Here is a 16593-nt window from a genome sequence, read left to right as displayed (position 1 = left end):
TGTCAAGCTGCGCTTAATCTGACACCAGAGCTACAGTATGATTGTGCCCAGGGCAGCCCTCCAGAACCAGAACCTCCGCGCTCGCTCAAGTCACACGAATCAAACCCTTCTTTGTTGTTCTACAGATTTTATTTTTGACCGCAAGAAAATGTTTGACGATGGCAACGTGTCAACAACTTTGTTTACCCCCATTTGGACCCGAGGCCCATTAAAAAAAAGAAACGCTTTCTAAATCCTAACTTTTGTTAAAAAAAATATATATATATATCTTTGTCAGAATTATTGAAATGATAGCTTATTGAGATGTAAAATCTCGTTTTCCAAAGGGGTCTTATTCAGTGAGGTCTTGCTCAGGTGTCAACGCAAACCATTTAGTTGGCGACCTCCAGATCGCCCCACACACACACACACATACAGTGGCAGCTACTTCACATACCAAAGAAATACGTCTGAGGCTTCCTTACATAAACACGATTAGCGGGATGACAAATGGACAGGTGAGTCACGGCCAGTGACTGCGGAGCCTCTACAGCAGGGCTTCTCAAAGTGGGGACCCCCAGGGGTCCTTGATGTGGTTACAGGGGTGGGGATATGTGTTAATATCATCAAAATCAGTTTAAACACGCAAAATTAATATACATTGGCTATTTATATAGCCAATCTACACATCTTGGATTGGGGGACACAAAACATTTTCAGATGGGGGTCCGTTGCAAAATACATATTAATTTGGGGGTCGTTGACATGAGAACCACTGCTCTATAGCCCGACCCACCCAGAGAACGGCGTGACAGGCAGGAGGCGGATTCTGTACATTTATTATTACTACTACTGTTACAGTCTGAGCCTGCTGTTTAAACGATAGGGACTTCACCCACAATAATAATAAAATGGTCAACAACAAACTATGCTTCTTCAGTTGGGGAGGGGGGGGGGGAGAGACACACGGGACCTGCTTGTACCTCACGACGACATCCAACAAAAACGACACTAAAAGCCATTAAGTCCTGAGCTCAAGGAATGTGCAACACGTCCCCCAGTCAGTCGACTGAGAGCGGCTTCCTGGGATGTTCCATGCGTCTCCACGTTATTACGTAAAAGGTCAAAGTAATAAAGAATGGTCATCATTATGTACAAACAAGAACGAATTAAGAAAAAGAGTAAAAACGTCCTTCTGTCATGTGGCGAGAAGGTAAGAGAAAGGGTCGTGGACTAATAATAATCATCATGATTCTACAAACCAGGTGCAAAGGGAATAAAATTCAATGTTAACACTTGTACATCAATTTGCTACAGCACACAACGAATTAAAAGACAACATTAGAGTCAAGGCAAAACGAGGAAGGGGGTGTCGGAAGCCTGACTTATGACTTCGGCTAATATGACGGCGCCGATCACCCGAAAATGCGACGCGGCCGTACGAGGAAACCTAAATCAGGCTTTAAGAATGAGCAGGTGAGTCTTTGTACACTTCCATTTTGTCTGTCCTTCAAGGTGGACTTCCTAGGATACCAGAGCGAGACTTTATATCTTTGTGGTGGTGTTAGTGTTCTTTACCGTTGAAACACAACCATGTCTTCCTCTCTTGTTAGTTTGTTGTGAATCGCAGCGTGTAATAAATAGAGAAGCGGCCGATGCCGTCACTCAGCTGGCTCTTTTCCTCTAACGAAGGGTCAAGGGTTTGGCCTCTGGAACCTTCCAAAAAACCTGAAAGTTTCCAGAACCCTTAACGTTCTGGTGGTTATTTTTTTGTTTGTTTGTTTTACGTTTTTTCATTATAACCAGAAGCACACATGAAGTGAGAGGCACAGTACGTCATTAAAAGAAACATGGTAAAAGAAAAAGAAAAAGAAAAAGACAATTGATATTTTTCACTATTTTGGATTTTTTTCTGAGTTCTGGGTTCCAAGAACTCAGGGTTAAATTAGCACCAGCTCTGAGCAGTAGCCTGGAATCCAGACGTCATCCGTCAGTCTTTCTACGTGAAAGGGGATATTTCAGATACCTCCAATGTAAAGGTCTGTGGGCACACAGGGACAGGGTCAGAACCTTCCAATTTAAAGGTCTGTGGGCACACAGGGACAGGGTCAGAGCCTTCCAATTTAAAGGTCTGTGGGCACACAGGGACAGGGTCAGAGCCTTCCAATGTAAAGGTCTGTGGGCACACAGGGACAGGGTCAGAGCCTTCCAATGTAAAGGTCTGTGGGCACACAGGGACAGGGTCAGAGCCTTCCAATGTAAAATTCTAGTCACTTCACTTTCTACTGTTATTCGTCGAGCACTATCCAATCAGCAATGACATGCCTATACATAACAGGTGACGTTTAGGAAATCAGGCTCAAAGGGAAAGACTGTCAAACGGAGAAGCAAAGTGAAAATGAAAAGAAACGAGCAACTCCGCCTGGATTCCAAGGTACCTGAAAGCAGGGCCCAAATTAGGTTCCGGGAACCTTATCACAAACTGACGTGGCGTAATGGAAACAAACCCAGAACTCGCTTAGTTCTTCTTGTAGTGGAAAAAGAGCCAAGAGTGACTACACTGCTTCCGTTTCTCTGGCGGGTAGTAGTAGTGTTGTCCTAGTTGTCTAGCGTGTACGTAGTTTATCCTACTCTTGCCTGAGTGACCGATGAGGTAAAGCAATGAAAGCCACCCTAACCTCTATTCTGGACAATAAGGTGCTAAAGTTTAGCTCTGTAAACTCCAACGAGAGCAAAGTCTACACACTCTTTAACGTTCAAGTGAACCAATAGTGTGTGTGTGTGTGTGTGTGTGTGTGTGTGTGTGTGTGTGTGTGTGTGTGTGTGATGGGGGGGTGGGGGGGGTTGTGGCGTTCACGAGCAATTCGTTCGTAGTGATTTGTTCTTTTTGGTGAACAGGTACGAACTCCGTCACTTCTTCAGAAGTGAACATTCCAGGAGCCGTTGGTTGTCCTCCTCCGTGTGGTGACGCCTGGTGGTGACGCGAGGTTCAGCCAGTCAGTTTCAAAGTGCAACATTTTGACTGGCTGAAGAAGAGAGACACGTTCGTCTTTTGTCATTGGACAAAAACTACGCGAGGAGGGGGGCGGAGCTGGAAGCGCTGAACGGTGAACGAATCATTGGAACAAATCTTTTTAGTGGACAGGAACCAAAATGACTTGAGTCTCTGAAACGAGCGATAGTTTCCACCACTATACTGTGTGTGTGTGTGTGTGTGCGTGTGTGTGCGTGTGTGTGTGTGTGTGTGTGTGTGTGTGTGTGCGCGTGTGCCTGTTGTTAAGTGACATAGGGAATAAGGGGTTAGGAGGTGAGGCAAGGGGGTTGAGGTGCAATATTTGGGATTCAGGCTGAGGCGTGATATGAAAAAAGCAAGAGTTCTACAGCTCAGTCTCTTTATGTACAACAGTCCAAAAAGAGGTGCGAGAGGAAGACTTCCACTCTTCCTCCTCCCTGTCTCTCTCCTCTCCTCCATCCTTCCCTTTTAGGAGACATGCCCACACACTCTGGCGCCTCCCGGAGGGCACTAGTTTCAATTCCACCTCACAGCTTCTGTGCACTGATCAAACGGCAGGTTCTATTCAAACCAAGTCAGTCCACGTGTGAAACACTGCCCTCTTGTGGGCAGCTGGAGTAGTAGTAGTAGTAGTACTGTAGCAGCAAGGATACTTCCATTTTGTCCCTCCTCAGTTCTTCTTCTGTTGTCGTCTTCATCATGCTCCTCTCCTCATCAACTCTCCTCTCCTCATCTCCTCTCCTCATCAACTCTCCTCTCCTCATCTCCTCTCCTCATCAACTCTCCTCTCCTCATCTCCTCTCCTCTCCTCCTCTCCTCATCAACTCTCCTCTCCTCATCTCCTCTCCTCCTTTCATCAACTTTCCTCCTCATCAACTCTCTTCCTCATCTCCTCTCCTCTTCTCATCAACTCTCTTCCTCATCTCCTCTCCTCCTCTCATCAACTCTCCTCCTCACCTCATCTCCTCTCCTCATCTCATCTCCTCTCCTCATCTCCTCTCCTCACCTCATCTCCTCTCCTCATAAACTCTCCTCCTCTCCTCATCAACTCTCCTCCTCTCCTTCCTCTCATGTCCTCCATGTTTCTGTCTTTAGTGTTGAGTTGCTTTATTTTATTTTTTCTCAAGTACAAATTCTTCTTCAGTCTTTAGTTCTGTGTAGCGTATCTTCTTTGTTTACATTTTTATTGAACTGTGACTGTGTGTGTTCTATTCTCCTTCAATGCGTGTGTGTGTTCTCGCGTGCGCACATGCGCGTGCGTGTGTGTGTGTGTGTGCGCTCGCTCGTGTGTGTGTGTGTCAGGGTGTGTGTCTCTCCTTCGGTGTGTGTGTGTGGCAGGGTCTGACAGCTGGGCGTGTCGCTGTCCTCCTCGTCTCATCAGCGCCCCCACCAACACTAAAACAACACACTCTGCCTCCTACTCTTCCCCTGGGCTGAGAGAGAGAGAGAGAGAGAGAGAGAGAGAGAGAGAGAGCGGGGGAGATGACGATAAATGGTGATATGATGGAGCTATGAACACATATACAGTAGGCTAAACAGTACACACATACAGTACGTAGCCTGAATCCTCATTTATAATCCATCGTACGAGCGTGTCGTTCGCATAAGACAGTGGTTCTGAAACGTTTTCAATTCAAGGAGTATACAAATGGAACAAAATGGACCCGTAACCGTAAGGGTCCTTTAATTATTGCGTACACTCTGTTTTTAACTAAAATCTTTGCTTCTGGGGGGGGGTCCCTGGAAGTTGGAACAACATATTTTCAGATGGGGGGGGGCGGCCAAATACATACAAAATGTATGAGAACCACTGACATAGAAACATGAGGTTTTTAAAGAAAACTTTCAGGATTTAGAAGACATTTGTAGAATCATCCTCAGGTCAAATTGTCAAAATGGGTTAATAATATGGTATCTAGTTCACACTACACCAGTAGTCAGCCCTGGAACATGACGAGCAGACTAGAGATTCTCTCTACATGGGAGTAATGAACCCCCCTCATCACTACAACATGGATAGCGTCAGCTACCGAGGGCCAGCACCGAGGACGACTTTGAAGTTACAATGGGATTGTATAGGAAAGAAATTATAAATACTGAATCCAGCAACTAAAAAAATGTCCGGGGTGCTCCCAAAAGCCTGAGTGGATGATACATTGATCCAAATTTTTTTTTGAAAGTGAAATATCCCTTTAACACTAGCATGACTGAAGTAAAATGTGACAGAAGTATGTGCTTAAATTAATATTTAGAAATATGTTTCAGATGTCAAACATTTCTGAGATGATGGATGATGATGGTCATGGAAGGGGAACCTTCTGAAAGCTTCATGGGCTAATAATAGATAGAAGATAATCAACTTCAAAATCTCAAAAAATAGGTCAAAATGACCTCTCAGTCATAATAATAATAGACTAATCGACGTTAGCCAGGTTAGAAACAAATTAAATTAGGTTTTAAGCGTAGATTCGTCAAGAAATAAACCAGAATATCAAAGAAAACCTGCTTCTATCAATGGAATAACCGTGAAGACATAGACAAAAATGGTGCGTTCGTACGATGGAGTATAAATCTGGCTTTAGAGCCATTCATGCCAACGATAGAAACACAGTATAACAGCACAGTGTAACAGCACAGTGTAACAGCACTGAGCACAGTATAACAGCACAAAACCAACGGCAAAAACACCAACCAGGTTTCTAGGATGCTGTCAGCTAATCTCATATCAAACCAAATTATCATCAGTAAACACAAAAACGAGACTTACCAGCACGTAATATACTTAATATATGCGGTAAAACGGCACTTCAAGATCATGCTAAAGACAGAGGTCCCAAAAACACACAGAATAACACACCATCACCATCGGCACAGTGTCACACACTTACAGACGCAACACAGAGGCTACATCTCCCTCTGAAGAAACCTAAACAGAGCTGCAAATAAAGAGAACGACAGTAAAACATAAAACCATTCTCATCATCCCCCGTACTCTGGGCCACAGCCTGTGTTGTTGAACACATCAACCTTTCGTCCCTGGAAAAATAATTATCAAACAATGGCTTCAGCCCGGAAACAATAGGATAAAGCAGGGGGAAAAGGAGGCAAAATAGGTTTAAAGAAGTGCATAATCTGAAAATAGGACAATCAACAGCAAGGAGGGAAAAGAGAGACAATAACGGGGGCATTTAATGTGAATCCTGTTATTTTGTTTTAGACGAGTTCTTCGGTGCGAAAGGATTCACCTTAAATACAGGTGAAGTTAGCTTTTAAAGGAAAGAGGGGGGGGGGGGGGTGGAGAGAACGTTGCGCAGCAGTGTCACACAACCCACAAATTGCCGATCTACAAGCTCACGATGTGTCTCATGTTTGTGAGCTTACTGAGCTAGTAGATCGGCTATTTTAAGAGGCTATCTTAAGAGGTTGCCTAGTTAAGAAGCAATGCATTATTTATGAAAGAGAATGTGTCTCAGCCGGGAATAAAGCAAAAAAACTAAACTCATTCCAGTTGAGCAAGGAAAACGTTGACATACAGTACAAGACAAGAGACAAAGCACTTACACTAGTGACTATAGGCCACATTGAAGTGACAGTTGAGAGACAGGCATGAGTGACAAGAGAGAGAGAGAGAGAGGAAACTAAAACAGAAGAAAGAAGTAAAAATTAAAAAGAAAGTCTATTTACCAGAATGGTAGGGGGCCACTCAGCCTGTGGAAGGGGAGGAGAGAGCGTGACTCTGAGCCCTGGGATTGGCTGCTTCTCTCTGGAAGTACTGCGAGGGGGCGGAGCCTAGCTTATGGGCCATCCCTTTTTATTTTTTGAGGGGTGGGTGGGTTGGTCAGGGAGGGGTTGGGGGCATTTTGAAGGAGTTAAGAGCGGGGGGACGGGCACAGAGAGGAAATAGAGAGGATTAAAAGGAACAAGATACACAGACAGGACAGGAAAGGAAAGTGTAGGGTATCGGGGGAAAGAAAAGAACAGGACAGGACAGTTTAAGCATCAACACCACAGAGACGGTCGGCGAAGAGGAGGTACGAGAGAAACAGAGACACAAACACAAACATAATGAGACTGACAGAAAGACACAAGAACCCCTGGAGTCCATCTAAGCAGCCTGGTTCACACCTAGACCTGAGGCCCATTCTAATGAGTAGTTCTCACACTTTCAAGATTTTGGAGCCTAACCGTTCCAATGACCGCATGTGTCTGTCTAGAGCAGGGGTGGGCAACTTTGACGATGGAGAGGGCCACTATATATTTCCACACTCACTCCCTAGGGCCATATATTACTGTCGTAGCAAAAATAGCTGATCTACAAGCCATCTACAAAGTTTGCTATATTCGAATTGAAATCTTGAATGTTTGCTATTTTTGAATTGGAATCCTGAAAATGTACATTTGTATGTCATTTCAAATGCCTTTAATTATACTTGTGTTGAAGCAATGAGCTACTAATTTAGACGGAAGTAATAAAAGCGGGTCATGTTTGCATGTTGTGGAATAGTAACAGCTGAAACCAATATTATATCAGTATTCTGACATTAACCTGAGGGCCACATTAAGTGAAGGTGAGGGCCGCATGTGGCCCGCCAGTTACCCAACCCTGGTCTAGAGTACGAACAGCTGCAATGCAGTGGGGTGACCCAAAGTGGCACATAAGTTAACTGATGTTACAGTTACTTTCACATAATGAGAAAGAAGTTAATTTGTGCAGTTCACCACACGACCAAATGCTATATTAAAACTCGGCAATGATACAAGCTGATGAATTGCCATGCACTAAAATTGCAGAGGTTATAAATTCAGATAATTGTCATTAGGCCTATTTGATTTATTGGTTACTGGGGTCAGTGGGGTGATTGATTCCCTAGCTGCCATGTGCTGCCCTACTACATCAGATTTGGAAAGCAAATGGAATAATGCAGGACAGATTTCCCAGACCATTTTGCTTCTTTAAAAAAACAAATATATTATTTATTTTCTTGAGGGGTTAGTCCGTTTTTGGACTCGGAATAGTTAATGCTAGATTTAATCCGATCCAACTAGCTGTTTCATCATCAAGGTAAGTTATTAGGCTATGTGTGGCGTGGCGTCCATGTGATCAATATACATTATTATAAATTAATACCACGACGCAAATGGAGGCAGATAGGTGCTCATGCAGCAAAGGCACGATAGGCTATTTAAATCATTAGGCCTACGTGAAACTTTAATTGGCCGAGTCTCTGTCAACATGCTGATCAGCGAGTTACAGGGAGAGGGGGGGTTGTGTTCGGCGACACGTTGTAATGATCATCATCAGCGCCTTTCTTTCTTACATGTCTGTCTGTCCTTCATGTTTGTGAACCATAGAATGCATGCATATAGGCATACAATATGTCTGTCTGTCCTTCATGTCTGTGAACCATAGAATGCATGCATATAGGCATACAATATGTCTGTCTGTCCTTCATGTTTGTGAACCATAGAATGCATGCATATAGGCATACAATATGTCTGTCTGTCCTTCATGTTTGTGAACCATAGAATGCATACATATACAGTAGGCATACAATATGTCTGTCTGTCCTTCATGTTTGTGAACCATAGAATGCATGCATATAGGCATACAATATGTCTGTCTGTCCTTCATGTTTGTGAACCATAGAATGCATACACATAGGCATACAATATGTCTGTCTGTCCTTCATGTTTGTGAACCATAGAATGCATGCATATAGGCATACAAAATGTCTGTCTGTCCTTCATGTCTGTGAACCATAGAATGCATACACATAGGCATACAATATGTCTGTCTGTCCTTCATGTTTGTGAACCATAGAATGCATGCATATAGGCATACAAAATGTCTGTCTGTCCTTCATGTCTGTGAACCATAGAATGCATGCATATAGGCATACAATATGTCTGTCTGTCCTTCATGTCTGTGAGTGAACCATAGAATGCATGCATATAGGCATACAATATCTCTGTCTGTCCTTCATGTCTGTGAACCATAGAATGCATGCATATAGGCATACAATATGTCTGTCTGTCCTTCATGTTTGTGAACCATAGAATGCATGCATATAGGCATACAATATGTCTGTCTGTCCTTCATGTTTGTGAACCGTAGAATGCATGCATATAGGCATACAATATGTCTGTCTGTCCTTCATGTTTGTGAATGCATATAGGCATACAAGCGCAAGCTGTGCGATACTCGGCTATATATCCGAGGTATCGGATCACCCACTTCGGTCTGAGTTTGAACTGTTGCCCTCAGGTCGTCGGCTGAGGGTGCCCACCACAAAGACTAATCGGTTCAAACTATCCTTTGTCCCGGCTGCTATTCAACTGCTGAACAGCAGATAGCCCTTTATTCTTGCCTCTTTGCACATACTGTCCACTAATGCACTTGTGCTGACTTTGCTACTATTGAATGTCATGAATTCTCTGTTCTCTAGTGCCCTGTTCTTACAGTAGATCTTAGGCTGCGTTCGAATTGCTAGGGTTGTTCCCTACTCCCTACTCCCCATACGGGGATCCAGACTCGAGTGGACTCTATAGTGATGATTTCTGACAATACTCCCTGTATGGGGAGCACCGACTCTGACGTCAATATCGGTAGAGGGCGCTATAGGTCCGCGGGGTCATGTACTTTTTATTTGCATTGTAATCCCCATAGGGGTTGGATGAATAAAGAAAAAATAGGTTAATGAAAATATGTGTGCAGTCATTTAGGCCTATATGTCTATGATAAAAAGGTTATTCTTTTAAAATAACATAGGCCTATGATTATTATCAATAAATTAATATTATCTCCGTTATCCAGCAATATGAAAACAGTGCACCACATTGACAATATGAAAATATCAGCAGCATGATTAACCACATGAACCCCCGCTAATCCTGGGGGGGGGGGGGGGGGGGGATACGGCAAAAGTAGCCGATCTACAAGCTCTGCTCACAATACGGACGTTTGGTGTTAACAGAAAGAGCAGTCCAATAAATTACTATCTATAGGCCGCCGCCTAATGTTATAGATAACATATATCTTTTCATGGCAGGAATTAATGAATATTAATAAAACATATGTCTCACATGCATGTATTTAGCCTACGTTTGTGATAAAGAATCTCGCAAATATATTCTACAGCAAGCAACTGATTCCTCTCCTAACGTCATGCGCTAGGCCTGGGTGATACAATGAATCAGATAATTCAGATTAGTAATACTATTGCAAATGAATTGTTTTATTATAAATAAAATAAAACAATTGCAAATAAATGCACAGATCATTTGTCTCGAGATCTGTAGCTTTGAGATCCGCCAGGGAAGAAAAGAGAGGGGAAAACGAACGTTTAAAAAGTAAGTTTGTGTTGATTTCTTTCAATGGTTCAACTTCTGCCTCTTCTGAGTTGGAGCGCAATGAGCGCATGCATGCAGAAGCAGTGCACGTGCGCAAACGCGTGCATGTGCGCTCAAGAGCGAGCTTGAGCAATGCATTATGGGGCAGATTTGCTTCGCTGTGTTTTTGTAGTGACCAACGGATGGTCCCTACAATTCCCGGTACATTGTGGGATATTTCAGTCCACTACATTAGGGTGCAAAAATGCTCACTACATATTTGGACACTATAACAAAATGGCGGAACCCCAAAGTAGTACACTATATGGGGCATAGGGAATGAATTCGAACGCAGCCTTAGTCTTGTATTGAATGTTGTTTGTTGTGTGTATTTCTTTACTATGATCTGGCTGCAAACCAATTTCCCGCAAGGGACAATAAAGCTAACCTTGAACCTTGATATATAGGCTATAATCTTTTTATGTGCTGACCAATGTTGGGGACACATGCCTACATATTTAATTTGAGGTCTGGGAACAATTAATTGATTCAGCATGAAGACTAAAACCTTCTAAATAAATATACGCAAGCCGTATGCGCTATACATCACCCTAGGAGCAGACGTGGATATGAGCGTTGTTTACGACCAACGGCCGTCAATCATATGTAATTATGTGCATTTCATGTCATCGTTGACCTTTGCATTTTCTCCATTTTTTGAATTTGAATCACATTGAGCCTGCGCGTGTCATTGTGAAATGTGCTATATACTGTAAATACATGTGACTTGACCTGACCTAAGGCTTAGGTCATGGGAGTGTGACTGTCAACCAGGCCAGTTTGGGAGCGACTGACTGGGTGACACTGGCATGTGACATGTGTGACCCCACACACACACACACACACACACACACACACACACACACACACACACACACACACACACACACACACACACACACACACACACACACACACACACACACACACACACACACACACACACACACACACACACACACACACACACACACACACACACACAGTGGCATGATGACACACACCGAAAAGCACGCCGTTTGGCCGAGAGAAAGAAAGAAAGAGAGAGAGACAGGGAGAGGGAGGGAGGGGGACACAGAGGAAGCAGATAGAGAGTAGGACCCACTCATGCAAAGAAGCTTTACGCCGTTCATCCTGTATTTCTGTTTACAACGTTTCCATCGCATATAGCCTCACTCCTTTTTTTTCCCTGACTGGTGAAGCCCTGGCAGGAGGACTCACCTGTCTCTGTGTAGACTGAAGACCTCTTCCCCGGGTCTCTCTGCAGCTGCACGTCCTTCACTGAGAAGAGGGACGCAGCTGAAAAGGGCAGAAGGTCGTTAACCCATTTAGGCCTGACCTCAACATTTAAAAAAATATCTTCTAAATCCTCCAGTTTTCTGAAATAAATATTTTCACGATTTAAAATAAATACTGTAGCAGACCTACAAGCTACTACCTAGCGCATGAGCTTGTAGATCTGCTATTTTTCAATATCTAAAGCATAACATGATGCTAACACCAAAAGGGGTTCCCGCCCAAAATGGGTTAAGATCGGTGATTCGCAACCATTTGAATTTAAAGTTTGATATGATTTCAAACCACCAACCGCCTATTTGATAATACTGTGAGCCTTGTCGAGCCATGGGGCCCATAGGGCAGGAGCCTATCTCCTGTTTCTGTAGCGTGAGGCAGCTTGATGAACAAGTATCACCCCCTGGACATGACGCTAGTATGTCGCAGGGACTTACCCCCAATCCAACCCTTGATGCTGAGTGCCAAGCAGGGAGGCATGGGGTCCCATTTTTATAGTCTTTGGTATGATTGGGAATCGAACCCCAACCTGCCAATCTCATGGCGGAGACTCTAAGTTTGTTTTTCTGTGTGTGTGTGTGTGTGTGTGTGTGTGTGTGTGTGTGTGTGTGTGTGTGTGTGTGTGTGTGTGTGTGTGTGTCGGAGACTCAGCGCATATACTCACTGTCAGCCAGTGTTTGAACCTGCTCTCCCAGAGTCTTAAAGTACGGATGTCCGAGGGCATCTTCTGCAGACACACGCTTCTTAGCCTCAAACTAGAGAGAGAGAGAGAGAGATCTCTACATGTTATTCACTATCTCTACATGTTATTCACTATCTCTACATGTTATTCACTATCTCTACATGTTATTCACTATCTCTACATGTTATTCACTATCTCTACATGTTATTCACTATCTCTACATGTTATTCACTATCTCTACATGTTATTCACTATCTCTTCACATGTCGTCGTCTCCATTATGTGAGAGACAATCTGAGAACCCATCTGCAAAAGAATTAAGGAAAAACAGCACCCTCTTTTCCTTTAGTCGACGCGAGTCAACAGTCTGTCTCGAGAGACTGCGAGAGATTAGATGACGCACCTGCAGTAGTAATGAGAGCAGGTCATGGCCGTCGCTGTCTATCCTGTAACACAGAGAAAGAGAGGGAGAAACATTGAAATATTGCTGCAATTTGTTTCAAAGGTTTATCCACGGCTAGTCTAGCGTGGCCTCCGACAATCTTCATACAGTCTGGATCACGAAATGGAAGCTCTAATCATGAGCAAGCAATAAAACGGAAGTATGGCTGCCCACTTCTGTTTCGTCTTTACAGTCGCGCAGAACGTATCCTAATATAAATCGAAATCATCAATCTAAGCATATACAGTATACCTTGCTGCTTAGCGGAAATGGATATTAAAAAAAATCAATGTAAAGATATATTTTTTTATATATTTGTAGTAGTTCCAGACTGTGGAATAGTTGTCTGGCTAGAGAGAGAGCGAGAGCGAGAGCGAGAGAGAGAGAGAGAGAGAGAGAGAGAGAGAGAGAGACAGACAGGTATAATTGAGTGCAGTAAATTGCTGAGCCATAGGCCGGATCCAGTATCCAGTGTAATGTTGCCGCCGCCTCAACAGTGGCGGAAACGCTGGATAAACAGCTATTGAAAATCTATCCGCTGTCTCCTGTTACATGTCTCACTGTCACCTTATCCATGCAGAGCTGTGCCACACACACACACACACACACACACCTGGGCGCATGGTTGACGAGGGGCTCCGCGTGGTACCGGGGGAAATTGTAGGTCTTAAATTCTTCAGTGGTGGTGACGCCTGGCCACGTCTCTTCTGTAGGGGTGCCTGAAAGACAGAGAGAGGACCAGGGTCTGGCAACATGTGGACACACACGCACGTACGGCCACACGCACGCACGCACACGCACGGACACTCTATACTTGTAAGAGCAGAAACGTTTTAGGATGCCAACTATATTTAAATTTGACCATGTTTACCTCACACAATGTTTATTTCAGAATTTCTACTATACTGTAAAAATACTGTATAAGAGCAACAGTAATACAAGTACACACACACACACACACACACACACACAGGTCTCACCTAGGATGCGGAATATGAGGTGCAGCTCGTCCTCCACAGTGGACCCAGGGAACAGAGGTCGACCCGTGATCATCTCATAGAAGATACACCCCACGCCCCTGGACAGTGGACAGAGAGAGACACCGACACTCACAATACATTACAAACTCATTGTTTAACCACTTGAACCCTTAGCCTCCCATTTCAGGGTACTGTACTGTATGTCCTAATAGGCAAACATTTGGCGAAAATAGTAATACCCTATTGGCCTGAATATAAGACTAGATGTTTTTTTCCCAAAGGAAATATAAAAAAAACGGGGTCGTATTATAATCGGGGACTAGACTATGTGACATTCAATGTTCTTTTTCCACAAATTATAATCAGTCGCCTTATAATCGGGACAATACGGTAATTTGGTTAATAATAATAATAATAATGGATTTTATTTATAACGCACTTTACATTCGTAAGAATCTCAAAGTGCTACAGAGTGAATAAAAGCAAAAGAAACAACATACCATTAAAAACATCTAAAATAACAGTAACATTAAAACTTAAGGGCAAGGCTAAAAAAAAAATGCTTTGGTAAAAAGGAAAGTTTTGAGTCCTCTCTTAAAAATGTCTACCGACTGTGGGGCTCTCAGGTGGGCGGGGAGAGCGTTCCACAGTTCGGGGGCGACCGAGCAGAAAGCCCGGTCACCCATGGTGCGTAGGTTGGTCTTTGTGGGTTTGAGGAGGTTGGTGTTTGAGGAGCGGAGGGAGCGGGTTGAGGATTGAAGGGTGACAAGTTCCTTGAGGTAGGGGGGGGCGTTGCCGTGAATGCACTGGTGGGTTAGCAGGGAAATCTTGTATTCAGTCCGGAATGAGATGGGGAGCCAGTGGAGTGAGCGGAGGATGGGTGTGATGTGCTCGTGTTTACGCACTCTCATCAGGACCCTAGCAGCGCTGTTCTGAATGTATTGGAGCCTTTGAAGGCTCTTGCTAGGGATCCTGATGAGAAGTGCGTTGCAGTAGTCCAACCTGGAGGAGACAAAGGCGTGGACCAACTTTTCAGCATCGGGTAGAGTGAGGGTGGGACGGAGTTTGGCGATGTTTTTTAGATGGAAAAATGATGTTTTGCAGAGGTGTTTGATGTGGGCCTCGTAGTTGAGGTGGGGGTCCATTTTAACACCCAGGTTTGTGACGACAGATGAGAGTGGAATGTCCTGGCCAGAGAAGGTGATGCTTGTGATGGGGGATGATTGAACCTGGTGTGGGGTGCCGATGAGAATGGCTTCTGTTTTGGAGCTGGTTGGGTTGCATCTACTGTGGGTCCATCATTGTACTCCATCTATCAGTGGATGCCACAATGTCTGCCAGAGAGCAGAGAGTAGAGAGGGGCCAGAGAGCAGAGAGAGGGGCCAGAGAGCAAAGAGAGAGGGGCCAGAGAGCAAAGAGAGAGGGGCCAGAGAGCAAAGAGAGAGGGGCCAGAGAGCAGAGAGGGGCCAGAGAGCAGAGAGGGGCCAGAGAGCAGAGAGGGGCCAGAGAGCAGAGAGGGGCCAGAGAGCAGAGAGTAGAGAGGGGCCAGAGAGCAGAGAGCAGAGAGGGGCCAGAGAGCAGAGAGTAGAGGGGCCAGAGAGCAGAGAGCAGAGAGGGGCCAGAGAGCAGAGAGCAGAGAGGGGCCAGAGAGCAGAGAGAGGGGCCAGAGAGCAGAGAGTAGAGAGGGGCCAGAGAGCAGAGAGGGGCCAGAGAGTAGAGAGGGGCCAGAGAGCAGAGAGTAGAGAGGGGCAGAGAGCAGAGAGTAGAGAGGGGCAGAGAGCAGAGAGTATAGAGGGGCCAGAGAGTAGAGAGTAGAGGGGCAGAGAGCAGAGAGTAGAGAGGGGCAGAGAGCAGAGAGTAGAGAGGGGCAGAGAGCAGAGAGTAGAGAGGGGCCAGAGAGTAGAGAGTAGAGAGGGGCAGAGAGCAGAGAGTAGAGAGGGGCAGAGAGCAGAGAGTAGAGAGGGGCCAGAGAGCAGAGAGTGGCCAGAGAGTAGAGAGGGGCCAGAGAGCAGAGAGTAGAGAGGGGCAGAGAGCAGAGAGTAGAGAGGGGCAGAGAGCAGAGAGTAGAGAGGGGCAGAGAGCAGAGAGGGGCCAGAGAGTAGAGAGGGGCAGAGAGCAGAGAGTAGAGAGGGGCCAGAGAGAGAGGGGCCAGAGAGCAGAGAGTAGAGAGGGGCCAGAGAGCAGAGAGTAGAGAGGGACCAGAGAGTAGAGAGTAGAGAGGGGCAGAGAGCAGAGAGTAGAGAGGGGCAGAGAGCAGAGAGTAGAGAGGGGCAGAGAGCAGAGAGTAGAGAGGGGCCAGAGAGCAGAGAGTAGAGAGGGGCCAGAGAGTAGAGAGGGGCAGAGAGCAGAGAGTAGAGAGGGGCAGAGAGCAGAGAGTAGAGAGGGGCAGAGAGCAGAGAGTAGAGAGGGGCAGAGAGCAGAGAGGGGCCAGAGAGTAGAGAGGGCAGAGAGCAGAGAGTAGAGAGGGGCAGAGAGCAGAGGGTAGAGGGGCAGAGAGCAGAGAGGGGCCAGAGAGTAGAGAGGGGCAGAGAGCAGAGAGTAGAGAGGGGCAGAGAGCAGAGAGGGGCCAGAGAGTAGAGAGGGGCAGAGAGCAGAGAGTAGAGAGGGGCAGAGAGCAGAGAGTAGAGAGGGGCAGAGAGCAGAGAGTAGAGAGGGGCAGAGAGTAGAGAGGGGCCAGAGAGCAGAGAGCAGAGAGTAGAGAGGGGCCAGAGAGCAGAGAGTAGAGAGGGGCCAGAGAGCAGAGAGTAGAGAGGGGCCAGAGAGCAGAGAGTAGAGAGGGGCCAGAGAGCAGGGAGGGGCCAGAGAGCAAAGAGTA

The 16593-nt window shown here is 45.4% G+C and overlaps 1 protein-coding gene across 1 annotated transcript in view; it reads right to left on the bottom strand.

The window, feature by feature from the left end:
• Nucleotides 1-2823: 2823 nt before the first annotated feature.
• Nucleotides 2824-16593, bottom strand: part of LOC310862335 (cyclin-dependent kinase 17-like) — a 79291-nt gene continuing 65521 nt past the window's right edge. The window contains exons 11-17 of the mRNA XM_083770187.1: nucleotides 13779-13876; nucleotides 13412-13517; nucleotides 12760-12802; nucleotides 12339-12429; nucleotides 11603-11680; nucleotides 3999-4425; nucleotides 2824-3756 (exon numbers count right to left, since the gene is read on the bottom strand). Coding sequence (XP_083626313.1) covers nucleotides 4388-4425; nucleotides 11603-11680; nucleotides 12339-12429; nucleotides 12760-12802; nucleotides 13412-13517; nucleotides 13779-13876 — 454 coding nt within the window. The 3' untranslated portion in view covers nucleotides 2824-3756; nucleotides 3999-4387. The remainder of the gene's footprint in view (nucleotides 3757-3998; nucleotides 4426-11602; nucleotides 11681-12338; nucleotides 12430-12759; nucleotides 12803-13411; nucleotides 13518-13778; nucleotides 13877-16593) is intronic.

This window comes from Protomyctophum parallelum (assembly GCF_964188405.1).
Source record: "Protomyctophum parallelum genome assembly, chromosome: 7".
Lineage (NCBI taxonomy): Eukaryota > Metazoa > Chordata > Actinopteri > Myctophiformes > Myctophidae > Protomyctophum > Protomyctophum parallelum.
Note: the sequence above shows the minus strand (reverse complement) of the source record. Positions and strands in the feature narration are given on the sequence as shown.